The sequence below is a fragment of the Phocoena phocoena genome, chromosome X (assembly GCF_963924675.1).
Source record: "Phocoena phocoena chromosome X, mPhoPho1.1, whole genome shotgun sequence".
NCBI classification, from domain to species: Eukaryota; Metazoa; Chordata; class Mammalia; order Artiodactyla; family Phocoenidae; genus Phocoena; species Phocoena phocoena.
In genome coordinates, this window is record NC_089240.1 from 90464059 (window position 1) to 90479520 (window position 15462).

At 35.0% G+C, this 15462-nt stretch overlaps 1 protein-coding gene across 1 annotated transcript in view; it reads right to left on the reverse strand.

Annotated features, from left to right (window-relative positions):
- Positions 1–4977: 4977 nt before the first annotated feature.
- Positions 4978–15462, reverse strand: part of RBM41 (RNA binding motif protein 41) — a 65589-nt gene continuing 55104 nt past the window's right edge. The window contains exons 7-8 of the mRNA XM_065900236.1: positions 7091–7238; positions 4978–5144 (exon numbers count right to left, since the gene is read on the reverse strand). Coding sequence (XP_065756308.1) covers positions 4978–5144; positions 7091–7238 — 315 coding nt within the window. The remainder of the gene's footprint in view (positions 5145–7090; positions 7239–15462) is intronic.

A 15462-nucleotide genomic window follows, 5' to 3' on the forward strand; every position in this document is an offset into this window, starting at 1 on the left:
ATATATACATATACCATATATACACAAATGCTTTTGTTTATAAAAAAGTATTATATATATATACATATATATATGTGTGTGTGTGTGTACATATATGTATACACACACACATATATATATAACTTTTTAACTTATTACAAAATCCTGGACATCATACAGGTCAGAATGCATTAATAGATATATCCCATTATTTTAATGCCTGTATAGTATTCCACTAAATGGATGTGCCATAATTTATCCATTCTCATACTGATGGACATTTAGGTTATAACCAGTATTTGTATGTGTGTGTGACTTTATTAAAATATAATTCAGGTAAGATAAAATTCACCCATTTAAAGTGTACAATTCATGATTTGTAGTATATTCAGAGTTGTACAATCATCACAATTTTAGAACATTTTCATCAAGTTCTAAAGAAACTCCATACACTTCAGCTATTACCTGAAGCCCTAAGCAACCACTAATCTACTTTCTGTCTCTGTATATTTAGAATCATATAATATATAGCCTTTTGGAGTGGCTTCTTTCATTTAGCATGCTTTCAAGGTTCTTCCATGTTGTAGCATATATCAGAAGTGTTCCCTCCTCTTCTACTTTTTGGAAGAGTTTGTGAAGAACTTGTATTAATTCTTCTTTAATGTTTGTGAGAATTAATCTAAGAATCCATTTGAGCCTATGCTTTTCTTTATGGGTATTTTAAAAAATTACTAATTAACCACTTTACTTGTTACAGGTTATCTTCAGATTTTCTTTGTCCCCCCCCCCCCAACAATTGGTTTCAGTAGTTCATGTATTTTTAGGAATTTTTGTATTTCAAGTAAGTTACCTAATTTATCGGCATAAAATTGTTCATGGTGTTCCTTCATAATTTTTGTTTTAAATTTTTATAAGGTTGGTAGCAATGTTCCCACCTTCATTTCTGATCCTAGTAATTTGAGTCTCCTTTATTTCCTGGTCAACCTACTGAAAGGTTTATCACTTTTGTTGGTCTTTATACAGAACCAACTTTTGGTTTTGTTGACTTTTTATTCTCTCTATATTTATCTATCTCTTATTTCCTTCCTTCTGCTTTTTCTAGTTAGTTTCCTTCTCTTTTTCCAGTGTCTTAAGGTGTAAAGTGAGGTTATTGATATGTTATCTTTCTTCTTTTAAATTACAGGCATTTGTACTTACACATTTCTCTCTAAGCACTGCTTTAGGTGTATCCCAGAAGTTTTGGCATTTTGTGTGTTCATTTTCACTCATCTCAAATTAATCTTGTAATTCCTTCTTTAACCCACTGGTCATTTAGAAGTGTGTCTAATTCATATTTGTGTTTCCCAACTTTCTGTTACTGATTTCTAACTTCATTCCATGTGGTCAGAGAACATACTTTGCATGGTTTTAATCCACTTTAATTTATTGCGGTTTGTTTTATGGTATGTGATATGGTCTATCCTGGAGATGTTTCATGTGCACTTGAAAAGAATGTGTATTCTGCTCTTGTTAGGTGAAGTGTTCCATAAGTCTCTTTAAGGTCTAGTTGATTTATAGCATTGTTCAAGTCTTCTATTCCCTTGTTCATCTTCTGTATAGATCTTATTGAAAATGGGGTACTTAATTCCCCAACTCTTATTGTATACTTTTTTTTTTTTTTTTTTTTTTGTGGTAAGCCGGCCTCTCACTGTTGTGGCCTCTCCCGTTGCGGAGCACAGGCTCCGGACGCGCAGGCTCAGCGGCCATGGCTCACGGGCCCAGCCGCTCCGCGGCATGTGGGATCTTCCCGGACAAGGGCACGAACCCGCGTTCCCTGCATCAGCAGGCGGACTCTCAACCACTGCGCCACCAGGGAAGCCCTGTATACTTTTATATTTCTCCATTCATTTCAGTTTTTTTTTTTTTTTGCGGTACGTGGGCCCCTCACTGCTGTGGCCTCTCCCGTTTTGGAGCACAGGCTCTGGATGCGCAGGCTCAGCGGCCATGGCTCATGGGCCCAGCTGCTCTGTGGCATGTGGGATCCTTCTGGACCAGGGCACGAACCCGTGTCCCCTGCATTGGCAGGCGGACTCTCAACCACTGCGCCACCAGGGAAGCCACATTTCAGTTTTTGATTCATGTATTTTGGTACTCTGTTGTTAGGTTAATATGTGTTTCTAATTGTTATATCTTTCTGATGGATTGACTTTTATCAATATAAGATGTCACTCTTTATCTATAGTGACATTTTTTGTTTTAAAGTCCATTTTAAATAGACTTTAGATAATAGTATAGCCACTCCAGCTTTCTTATAGTTGCCATTTGCCTGATATTTCTCTCTATCCTCTAACCTTCAGTCTGTATCCTTGAATCTAAAGTGTGAATCCAATAAAAAGCATAGAGGTAAGTCTTGTTTTTTTTTCCAGTTTGATGATCTCTGCCTTTTGATTGGATTGTTTAATCCATTCATATTTATTATTAACATAGGTGGACTTACAACTGCCATTTTACTGTTTCTTTTCTATATGTCTCAAGCTTCTGTTTCTCCATTCTTTTTTGTTTGTTTGTTTTTTGTGGTACGTGGGCCTCTCACTGTTGTGGCCTCTCCTGCTGTGGAGCACAGGCTCCAGATGCGCAGGCTCAGCGGCCATGGCTCATGGGCCCAGCCGCTCCGTGGCATGTGGGACCTTCTCAGACCGGGGCACGAACCCGTGTCCCCTGCATCGGCAGGCAGACTCTCAACCACTGCACCACCAGGGAAGCCCTCCATTCCTCTTTTTGCTTTCTTTTGCTTTGAATGTTTTCTAATAAAACATTTAAACGTCTTTAATATTTTCACTATATATTTTTAGTTATTTCTTTAGTGGTTGCTCTAGGGTTTACCATACACATCTTAACTTAATTGGCTTCAGCTATATACTAACTAAATTCCAATGAGATATAAAAACCTTATTGCTATATAAACCTATTCCTTTTCTCACTTTTTGTGGTATTATTGTTATTATTTCTATATTACAAACCCAACAATACATCATTATAATTATTACTTAATATAATTTTATGTCTTTTAAAGAAGCTGAGAAAAGAAAGAACAAGTATATATTTACAACTTTTTAATATTAACCTTATTTCCCATTTCTTATTTTCTTCATTTGTTCCTATGGATTTGAGTTACCATTTTAGAGTCATTTCTTTAATCCAATACAGCTTTGTTTCCACCCACTTCCTTTGTCTTGTTATTGGTAAATATATTACAGTTTTATATGTTATAGATCCAACAATGCAACTATATACATACTGTCTTATAAAATAGCTTTTTAAATCAATTAAGAAAGGAAAAATGTATTTTGACTGTCTTTTATAATTACATAATTACCTTTACCCATGCTAATTTTTTGGATGTGCAGATTCAAATTACCGTCTGAGGTCACTTGCTTTCCACCTGAAGAACTTCCTTTAATATTTCCTGTAAGTCAGGCCTGACAGCAACATAGTCTCTCAGTTTTTGACTATGTGGGAATGTCTTTATTTCATCTTCATTTTTGAAAAACAGCTTTATTGAATATAGGATTCTATATTGACAGTCTTTTTCTTTCAGCACTTTGAATATGTTTTCCCACTGCCACCTCCATTGCTTCTGATGAGAAGTCATCTATTACTCTTATTGAGGTTCCCTTGTAAGTGGCTTCAGTTGTCTCATGTTGCTTTCAAAAGTTTCTCTTTGTCTTTGGGTTTTAGCATTCTTATTATGGTATGTTTGTTGATTTCTTCTTATTTATCCTAATTGGGGTTCATTGAGATTTCTCAGATGTGTAGATAATGTTTCTCATCAAATTTGGGATTTTACAGCCATTATTTATTGGAATATTTTTTCTGCTCCTTTCTTTCTCTGATATTCCCATTACAAGTATGTTGGAGTGCTTAATGGTTCTTTACCCCATTAAATTTTCATTATTTTTTCTTTCTGATCTTCAACCTGGATACAGTTATCCCATTAAACATCACAACCCAATGAGGTAAGTAGTATTATTATCGTCATTTTTATAGATGAGAAAACTGAGGCTCAGATTAAGTGACTTGCCAAGGTCACAGAGTGGTAAGTATGGCTGTGAAGTTCAAACAGGTCTGACTCCAAAGTTTGTACTACTTCCTCTATATCATATCATCTTTCTATTCTCCAGCAACTACAAACAAACAACTGGGGGATGTGGGGTAGGCTGCCTCTCTTCTAGAGAGCTCTTTATTTCTACCCCTCTTTAGTATTCTTTGCTAGTATGTTCCTCTTCTAAAATTAATATATCTAATCCCTAACATGTAATAGATAATGATTCAATGTTTATTGCTTTTAATTCAATCATTACTCAATGGTAGCTAGCTTAAATGACTATGAGAACATTGTTTTGATCTAAATTCTTTCATTAGAAAAAATATAAAGCTATTTGAAGACAGTGATAACTTAATAGGGAAATGTCCATTAAATATGTTGACTAACTTATGAAAACTACCTACTGTTACTGCTGATAGGTCTCATTCAAGAGCATTTGCTGATGTTTAGGCCTGGAGTCTTGGTCATTTATTTACTAGGAAAATAAATTTAGGGACAAATGGGCTCTAGAAATAAATATTTCAACACTTAATTAGTTTTTTAGTTTTGTATATATAGAAGCCAGTCTTGAAAGAATGTTATCTCTAGGGACAAATATTTAAGACCTCATATAAATTATAATGATTAAAAAAAAAACCCTTGGAAGTAATCCACTGTAATTTATCCTGAGAAAATGATACTCTTTATTCCCTATCCTCCATACTCATTATATTGTCTATCCCAGAGAGTGTTTGATTATAGAAAATGTTTTCTACCAATTCTTTCCAAAAGCTGAAAGGGATTTTAATTCAGTTTTCTCTCCCTCAGTTAGCTTCTCTTCTTCAATTCCAAATAAATTGCTATCTATATACAAATCCTAGATCTTAGATTCTGATGCAAGAAAGACCTCCTGGGACTCACAATCTTTATGTCTTCTAGCTGCCACTGATTTCTGTAGTATTATCTGTAGTAGATGATATTAGAGAAGCAGCCTGGAGATCTGACTGCTGCTTTTTGTTCTTTCCAAATTCTATCACCAATATTTTCCCACGTAGTTTATATCCATTTACTAGACGCAATGCTTGCCATGCTATTTCTGTATCTAAAAGAGAAAGAAAAAACATCAGTTTATATGTGGCTTAATCGATTTTATTCCAAGTCTAGTTTATGTTGTTTTGCCTTGGAGTTCAGTGTAGGCTATAAGGCCACGTAATTATTTGATTTTATTGGGTTTTCTACAATCTCAAATTTGTAATAACTCAGCAAGATTAAACTAATGGCTAAGAATAACAACAATAAAATCTTAAAATGGATGTTTGAGAGCTTCTCCTAATTCAATGATATAGGTAAAGAAACAAGGATACAGACAGTGTGTTAAAGAGGGTTAAGCTATAACTAATAATACACAAACCTCTATCTTAGATAACAGATTATAGGTACTGTAAGAATGAAATCATTTTCAAAATGGGGAAGACAAATAAAAGAAGTTACCATGGTATTGAGGACATTTTGCTACTTTTTCCTTTTGATCAGAGAGTGGTTGTAGGAGCCCTCATTAGGATAAGTAAGTTTAAGAATGCTTGCAGGCATATGGAAGCTTGAGGTGTAAGAGTATATAGCATACAGCAGGAGGATTTGATTTATGGGTCTCACAGCCTGGATGTGGGAAATTAGGAAGGAATGGAATTACTGCCTAGAGTCTGTGAAATCGTAAGTGGACAAGCAATGTTTTTAGATTGAACCAATTTATGTCTCATATATGTATGCACTACAAATTTTCAAATGCATGTATAATTACTAAAATGGCTATTTATTTAGAAGTACTTAGTGTATAAAGCCTTTTTATTACATATCTTTTCAATTAATAGATCATATTAGGTGGGGGTGCATGAAGTAATTTTATAAGTTTAAAAAGGGTTCTCACACTTGAAAAGACTAAAAATCACTAGCGCTGAGGATCCACAAACCTTCAGTGAGATAGGAAAGATGGTACAATGCTGTATGAAAAGAATGCAGGGGAGTTTGGCACTGCTCATGTGTAAAAGCACTTCCCTTTAAATAGATTACTAGGCTGTATATAAATGATGATACTTTAGGGATAATAAAAGGCACAGCTCCTACCCAGCCTCCACCAAAAAAAGAAAGTCTGGTCTGTCATAGGAACTGAAATTCCTATACAGGTATAACTTTTTAACTGCACTTTGCTTTATTATGCTTTGCAGATATTGCAGTTTTTTCCCTCAAATTTAAGGTTTCTAGCAACCTTGCACTGTCAGATGATGGCTAGCATTTTTTACCAAGAAAGTATTTTTAAGTTAAGGTATGTACATTGTTTTTTTAGATAAAATGCTACTGCACACTTAATAGACTACAGTATAGTACAAACATAACTTTTACATGTGCTAGGAAACCAAAATATTCATGTGACTTGCTTCACTGGGATATTCACTTTATTGCAGTGGTCTGGAACCGAATCTGTAATATCTCTGAGATATGCCTGTATTATTTCTCCCTTTGGCTTAGGATACTGAAATCATGTATTAAGATGCAAACAACAGTTAAAAGAATATATCACCTACTAGTTAATTATGAATTACTAATGAATTAACATAATATAGCATATCATCTTGCAGTCTCTTAGTCCTAAAGGAATAGGACATAATGCAAGTACGAGTGTTCTGATCAGAATACCAATATATTAATAATTAACATAATTATAACTTGGACTAGAAATACTATTTTCAGCAAAGGGAAAGTAAATTTTGATGGCGTGAGTAGGAAGTGCCAAAACTGAGGAAAAGTGAGGACAAAGGTGTAAAGTGGTCGTGCACTGTCAAAGGAGGAGAGGAAGCACAGAAGGGAAAGTAGAGAAAAATTAAAAACATGTTTTCCTTAGTTCTCTTCCCTTCCTCCCATGTGCTTGGCCAAGCACATACTTCTCATGTGCTGTAGAGATATCAAAGCGCTATATCTAAACAAGAGAGGGGATAAGTAGTCACTAATGAACTTATGCTACAACTGAGCAATTATCCAGATGAAGCTACTTACTGGGAAAAGTGATAAAAGCCTGCCCCCTCATTCGTCCAGTCATCATTCGGAATTGAATTGGAGGTCCTTTCTTCTCCTGGAACCGAGCGAATAATGAGACAAGATCTCTTTCGGTCACCCGAGGGCTAAGGTTCTTCAGGTATAACACCTAATATAAACCAAGGATCACCAGAAATAACACATTAGGGAGGTAAGGCAACTATTTAATTGTGGTAGGAATTAGTTAGTTTCAGATAAAGATGGTGGATTGAACACATGCATCTAATTTCAATCCCTCCAGAAAACTCTCCAAAAACTATAGAGACTTTTTTTTAATACAAACTGACAAGGTAAGGAAGAACAAGGAAAGGAGGCAATAGCAACAATATTCTGGAAGCTGGAAAATAACTGAACGAGTGTACTCAAGAAAGCTGAATCTTAAACCAGCAGTGGGGAAAGCCAGGAACTAATCCAATCTATACCTAAGAATCCTCAAACATTTTAGGAACTGATATATTCAGGTGTCTCTGGAAATGGATGTAAAGAGCTGGGGTTAAGATAAGGTGGGTAGGTTGAAAACTCTTTAAAAATAGGTTAGATCTTTAAACACCTCCCCTATAATATGCTACTGGGTAAGGACCACTCCCAATCTTGGTGAATACTGGAGGTTCATTCTCTGAACACAGGGAGAGCTAGATACAGTTGAGGATGAGAATACTGTTCCTAAAAACTAGGAGATTAAGAGAAATAATGCATTCTGAATGATGAAGATACCCCAAACACTTCCTCCCATTAGGCTCCCACAATGCTGGTGGTACCCTCCTATGCAAGAGTTCTGAAGTCTTCTCTGGAGAATCTGATTACCCCAAGAAGAAAGATCTAAAAATGCTGATTTTGGATGTGGAATTTCTCCAAGCAATGGATGAGCCAGATGACTTTAAGTGAAGCTCAAAGTCAATAAGGATCACTCATTTGCTCAGAGCTTCCAATCTGTTTTTGGCCCCTACTCATAAATATGAGCACAGATTATCAGGCATCTGAGAAAAACCTCTAATGTGAAAGAGAACAGAGCAAACAAAGAAATGAAAGCAAATGGGAGAAAACAGAAACTATGCAAGGACAAAAAAAAAAAACACTTCAAAAAGCCATCACTAATACCCTCAGAGAAATAAGAGAAAATATTCCATCTATTACGAATGGGATGCTATAAAAAAAAGAAATATTCAAGAAAACAAAAAAGAGCTCTTAAGTGTGATTGAACTTAGTTCTTATTGGCTTAAAATAGATCGTTATAAGATGTTTTGGGTAAGTTCCATTGTAATTATAAAGAAAATACCTATAGAGGATACACAAAAGAAAATGAGAAAGGAAAAAAGCACTTCACTACCAAAAATTCACTGAAATACAAAGGAGGACCTCAAGAAAGAAAAAGAGCAACAAAAGAGCTACAATACAGAAAACAACTAATAAATGGCAATAGTAAGTCCTCCCTATCAATAATTACTTTGCCTATAAATGGATTAAACTCCCTAATCAAAGACATAGAGTGGCTGAACAAATAAAAACCAAGATCTGACTATGTGCTGTCTGCAAGAAACTCACTTTAGATTTAAGGCCATACATAGGCTGAAAATGAAAGGATAGAAAAATAAATTCCATGCAAGTTGTAACCAAAAAAGAGCAGGGTTGGCCATGCTTATATAAGATAAAATAGACTTTAAGTCAAAAACTTTCAAAGGAAACAAAAAAGGATATTATATAACGATAAAAAGGTCAATTTCACCAGGAAGATATAACTACTACAAATATATATACATCCAACATCAGAGCACCTAAATATATGAAGCAAACATTGAGAAAACTGAAGGAAGAAACAGAAAGCAACACAATATTACTAGGAGATTTCAATACCTCACTTTCAATAGCAGAAGAAAAACTAGAAAATTCACAAATTTGTGGAAACTAAACAAAAATACTCTAGAACAACTAATGGGTCAAAGAAGAAATCAAAAGGGAAATTAGAAAATACCTTGAGACAAATGAATATGAAACCATAATATACCAAAATTTATTGGATGCAGCAAGATCAATGCTAAGAGGAAATGTTATAGCATTAAGTGCCTAAATTAAAAGAGGAGAAAGCTCTCAAATAACTTAACTCTATACTTCAAGGAACCAGAAAAAACAGAATAAACTAAGCTCAAAGTTATCAGAGGGAAATAATAAAGATTAGAACAGAAATAAATGAAATAGAGATTAGAAAAATCATAGAAAAAAATCAACCAAACTAAGAGCTGTTTTTTAAAAAGATCAACAAAATTGACTACTTTTAGTTGGGCTAAGAGAAAAAAGAAGACTCAAATAAAATTAGCTGTGAAAGAGGAGTCATTACAATGGATGCCACAGAAATAAAAAAGAATTATGAGAGACTACTCTGATAATTATATGCCAACAAATTGGATAACCTAAAAAAAAGGATAAATTCCTAGAAACATAAAACCTACCAAGACAAAATCATGAAGAAATAGAAAATCTGAATAGATATATAACTAGTAATAAAATTGATTCAGTAATCAACAAAGAAAAGCTCAGGACCAGATGGCTTCACAGGTGAATTCTACCTAATATTTAAAGAAGAATTAATACCAATCCTCCTCAGACACTTTCAAAAAACTGAAGAGGAGGAAACACTCCCAAACTAATTTTATGAGGCTATCATTACCCTGACCAAAAGCAGAAAAAGACATTACAAGAAAAGAAAACTACAGGCCAATATCCCTGATGAATACAGATGCAAAAATCCTTAACAGAAAACTAGTAAACTGAATTCAAAAGCACATTTAAAGGATCACACGTCATGACCAAATGGGATTTATCCCTGTGATGCAAGGATGGTTCAACATATGAAAATCAGTCAATAAGATACAACACATTAACAGAATGAAGGATAAAAATCACAAATCATCTCAAAGGACATCAATGGACAGATATTCCAGACAGAAAATCAATAAGGCAACAAAATGACACAACAGAACAGACTTAATTGATATTTTCAGGACATTGCATCCAAAAGAAACAAAAACAAAAACCACCAAATCAAACAAAACAACAACAACAACCAGAATACACATTCTTTTCAAGTGCACACTGGAACATTCTCTAGGACAGACCACATACTAGGACACAAAACAAGCCTCAACAAATTTAAGAGGCCAGGGATTATTTCAAGCATCTTTTCTGACCACAACAGCATGAAACTAGAAATCAACCACAGAAAGAGAAACGAGAAAAAAAATGATTACATGGAGATGAAACATGCTACTAAAAAAGCAATAGGTCAAAAACAATGAAATCGAAGAGGAAGTTAAAAAATACCTTGAGACAAATGACAATGAAAACACAACCATACAAAATCTATGGAATGCAGCAAAAGCAGTCCAAAGAGGGAACTTCGTAGTGATAAATCCCTTCCTCAAAAACAAGAAAAATCTTAAATAAACAACCTAACCTACCACCTGAAAGAATTAGAAAAAGAAGAACAAACAAAACCTAAAGTCAGCAGAAGGAAGGAAATAATAAAGATCAGGGAGGAAATAAATAAAATAGATATCAAAAAACAAGAGAAAAAATCAATAAGCCAAGAGCTGTTTTTTTGAAAATGTAAACAAAACTGACAAACCTCTGGTCAGGCTCAATGAGAAAAGAGAGAGAACCCAAATAAATGAGGAGAAATCACAACTGATACTGCAGAAATACAAAAAAACCATAAGAGAATACTATAAACAATTATATGCCAACAGACTGGACAACCTAGAAGAAACGGACAAGTTTCTAGAAACATACAGTCCACCAAACCTGAATCAAAAATAAATAGATAGTTTGAACAGACCAATCACTAGAAGTGAAATAGAATCTGTAATTTAAAAAAACTCCCTGCAAAAAGAAGTCCAGGACTGGTTGTCTTCACTGGGGAATTCTACCAAACACACAAAGAAGAACTTATATCAATCCTTCTCAAACTCTTCCAAAAGACTGAAGAGTAGGGAACACTACCAAAGTCATTCTATGAAGAAACCATCATCCTGATACCAAATCCAGACAAAGATACTACCATAAAAGAAAATTACAGGCCAATATCTTTGATGAATATAGATGCAAAAAATTCTCAACAAAATATTAGCAAACCAAATCCAACAACACATAAAAAGGATCATACACCATGATCAAGTTGGATTCATCTCAGGGTCACAAGGATGGTTCAACATATGCAAATTAATCAATGTGATACACCACATCAACAAAAGAAAAGACAAAAAACACACGATCATCTCAACAGATGCAGAAAAAGCATTTGATAAAATTCAACATCCATTCATGATAAAAACTCTTATCAAAGTGGGTACAGAGCGAACATATCTCAACATAAGAAAAGCTATTTATGACAAACCCACAGTCAACATAATACTTAACAGTGAAAAGCCTTCCTACTAAAATCTGGAACAAGACAATGATGACCACTTTCACCACTTCTATTCAACATAGGACTGGAAGTCCTAGCCACAGAAATCAGACAGTAAAAAGAAATAAAAGGTATCAAAATTGGAAGGGAAGAGGTAAAACTGTCATTATATGCAGATGACATTATACTATATATAGAAAACCCTAAAGACTCCATACAAAAACTACTAGAACTGATAAGCAAATTCAGCAAGGTAGCAGGATACAAGATTAACATATAGAAATCTGTTGAATTTCTTTATACTAACAATGAAATATCAGAAAGGGAAAGTTTAAAAAAACCCTTTAAAAATTACATCATCAACATCACTAATCATTAGAGAAATGCAAATCAAAACTACAATGACTTATCAACTCACACCAGTCAGAATGGCCATCATCAAAAAATCTACAAACAATAAATGCTGGAGAGGGTGTGGAGAAAAGGGAACACTCTTGCACTGTTGGTGGGAATGTAAACTGATACAGCCACTAGGGAGAACAGTATGGAGGTTCCTTAAAAAACTAAAAACAGAACTGCTGTATGACCCAGCAATCCCATTATTGAGCATATATCCTGAGAAAACCATAATTCAAAAAGAGTCATGTACTACAATGTTCACTGCAGCACTATTTACAATAGCCAGGACATGGAAGCAACCTAAGTGTCCATCAACAGATGAATGGATAAAGAAGATGTGGCACATATACACAATGGAATATTAGCCATAAAAAGAAACTAAATTGAGCTATTTGTAGTGAGGTGGATGGACCTAGAGTCTGTCATACAGAGTGAAGTAAGTCAGAAAGAGAAAAACAAATACCGTATGCTAACACATATATATGGAATCTAAAAAAAAAAGGTTCTGATGAATCTAGGGGCAGGACAGGAATAAAGACACAGATGTAGAGAATGGACTTGAGGACACAGGGAGGGGGAAGGGTAAGCTGGGATGAAGTGAAACAGTGGCATGGACATATATACACTACCAAATGTAAAACAGATAGCTAGTGGGAAGCAGCTGCATAGCACAGGGAGATCAGCTCAGTGCTTTGTGACCACCAGAGGGGTGGGATAGGGAGGGTGGGAGGGAGATGCAAGAGGGAGGGGATATGGGGATATATGTATACACATAGCTGATTCACTTTGTTATAAAGCAGAAACTAACACAACATTGTAAAGCAATTATACTCCAATAAAGATGTTTTAAAGAAAAAAAAAAGACGAGCCAGCAGTTTCTTCTTATGGATCTCATTAAAGGGGACACAGTGGCCTTAACAACATCCTGACAGTGGTTATGACCATGAGACATAGAAAGTTAGTAGAATTACATGTTAGTTAATAAACAGTTCCTTTGTAAAAAGAAAAAAAAAAGGATAAAGCTACAGATAAACAAGGTCCTACTGTATAGCAAATATCCTATCCCACTGTATTTGATATCCTGTGATAAACCATAATGGAAAAAAGTATGAAAAAGGATGTGTGTGTGTGTGTGTGTGTGTGTATATATATATATATATATATATATATATATGTCACTTTGCTGTACAGCAGTATTTAACACAACATTGTAACTCAACTTTACTTCAATAATAAATAAATAAATAAAAATAAATAAAAATTGCATCAAAAAAATCAAATACTTAGGAATAAACCTGACCTCAGATATTTCAAACTATGCTGAGATCTATAAAACACTGATAAAGGAAACAGAAGATGATTTCAAGGAATGTAAAGATATACCACGCTCTTGGATTGGAAGAATTAATATTGTTAAAATGGCCATACTACCTCAAGCAATCTACAGATTTAATGTGATCCCTATCAAATTACCCATGCCATTTTCCACAGACTAGAACAAATAATTCTAAAATTTATAAGAAACTATAAAAGACCCAGAATTGACAAAGCAATCCTGAGGAAAAAGAACAAAGCAGGAGGCATAACCCTCCCGGCCTTCAGACAATTACAAAGCTACAGTAATCAAAACTGCGTGGTGGGCTTCCCTGGTGGCGCAGTGGTTGAGAGTCCGCCTGCCGATGCAGGGGACACGGGTTCGTGCCCCGGTCCGGGAAGATCCCACATGCCGTGGAGCGGCTGGGCCCGTGAGCCATGGCCGCTGAGCCTGCGCGTCCGGAGCCTGTGCTCCGCAACGGGAGAGGCCACAACAGTGAGAGGCCTGCATACCGCAAAAAAAAAAAAAAAAAACAAAAACCTGTGTGGTACTGGCACAAAAACAGACATATAGATTAATATAACAGAACAGAGAGCCCAGAAATAAACACACACATCTACAATCAATTAATCTTTGACAAAGGAGGCAAGAATATACCATGGAGAAAAGACAGTCTCTTCAGCAAGTGGTGTTGGGAAAGCTGGATAACTGCATGTAAATCAATAAAGTTAGAAAACTGCCTCATGCCATACACAAAAATAAACTCAAAATGGCTTAAAGACATGTAAGGCAGGATACCATAAAACACCTAAAAGAGAACACAGGCAAAACATTCTCTGACATAAATCATACCAATGTTTTCTTAGGTCAGTCTCCCAAGGCAATAGCAATAAAAGCAAAAATAAACAAATGGGACCTAATCAAACTTATCAGCTTTCACACAGCAAAGGAAACCATGAACAAAACTAAAAGACAACCTATGTACTGGGAGAAAATATTTGCAAATGATGCAATTGACAAGGGCTTCTTTTCAAAATATACACACAGCTCATAAAACTCAGTAACAAAGAAACAAACAACCTAATCAAAAATAGGCAGAAGACCTAAATAGACATTTCACCAAAGAAGACATACAGATGACCAATAAGCACATGAAAAGATGCTCAACATCGCTAATTATTGGAGAAATGCAAATCAAAACTAAAATGATGTATCACTTCACACCAGTTGGGATGGCCATCATCAAAAAGTCTACAAATAATAAATGCTGCAGAGGGTGTGGAGAAAAGGAAACCCTCTTACTCTGTTGGTGGGAATGTATGTTGGTGTAACCACTATGGAGAACAGTATGGAGGTTCCTTAAAAAACTAAAAACAGAGTTGCCATATGATCCAGCAATCCCATTCCAGGGCATATATCTGGAGAAAACTCTAATTTAAAAAGATATATGCACCTCAGTGTTCATAACAGCACTATTTACAATAGCCAAGAAATGGAAGCAACCTAAATATACATCAACAGATTAATGGAAAAAGATGTGGTATATATATACAATGGAATACTACCTAGCCACAAAACAGAATGAAATAATGACATTTGCTGCAACATGGACGGACCTAGAGATTGTTATACTAAGTGAAGAAAGTCAAAGACAAATATCATATGACATCACTTATATGTGGAATCTAAAATATGATAAAAATGAACTTATTTACAGAACAGAAATAGACTCACAGACATAGAAAACAAACTTATGGTTACCAAAGAGGAAAGGCAGGGAGGAGGGATAAACTAGGAGTTTGGGATTAGCAGATAGAAACTACTATATATAAAATAGATAAACAGCAAGATCCTACTGTATAGCACAGGGAACTATATTCAATAACTTGTAATAAACTATAATGAAAATAATCTGAAAAATTATATACAGTAAGTCCCCTACATATGAATGAGTTCCATTTCAAGAGTGTGTTCTAAGTCCAACAAAGTTAGCCTAGGTACCCAACTAACACAATTGGCTATTTAGTACTGTACTGTAATAGGTTTATAATACTTTTCACACAAATAATACATAAAAAACAAGCACAAAAAATTAAGAAAACATTGTATACCTTACAGTACAGTACCTTGAAAAGTACAGTAGTACAGTACAACAGCTGGTATACAGAGGCTGGCATCGAGTGAACAGGCAAGAAGAGTTACTGACTGGAGGAGGGAGGG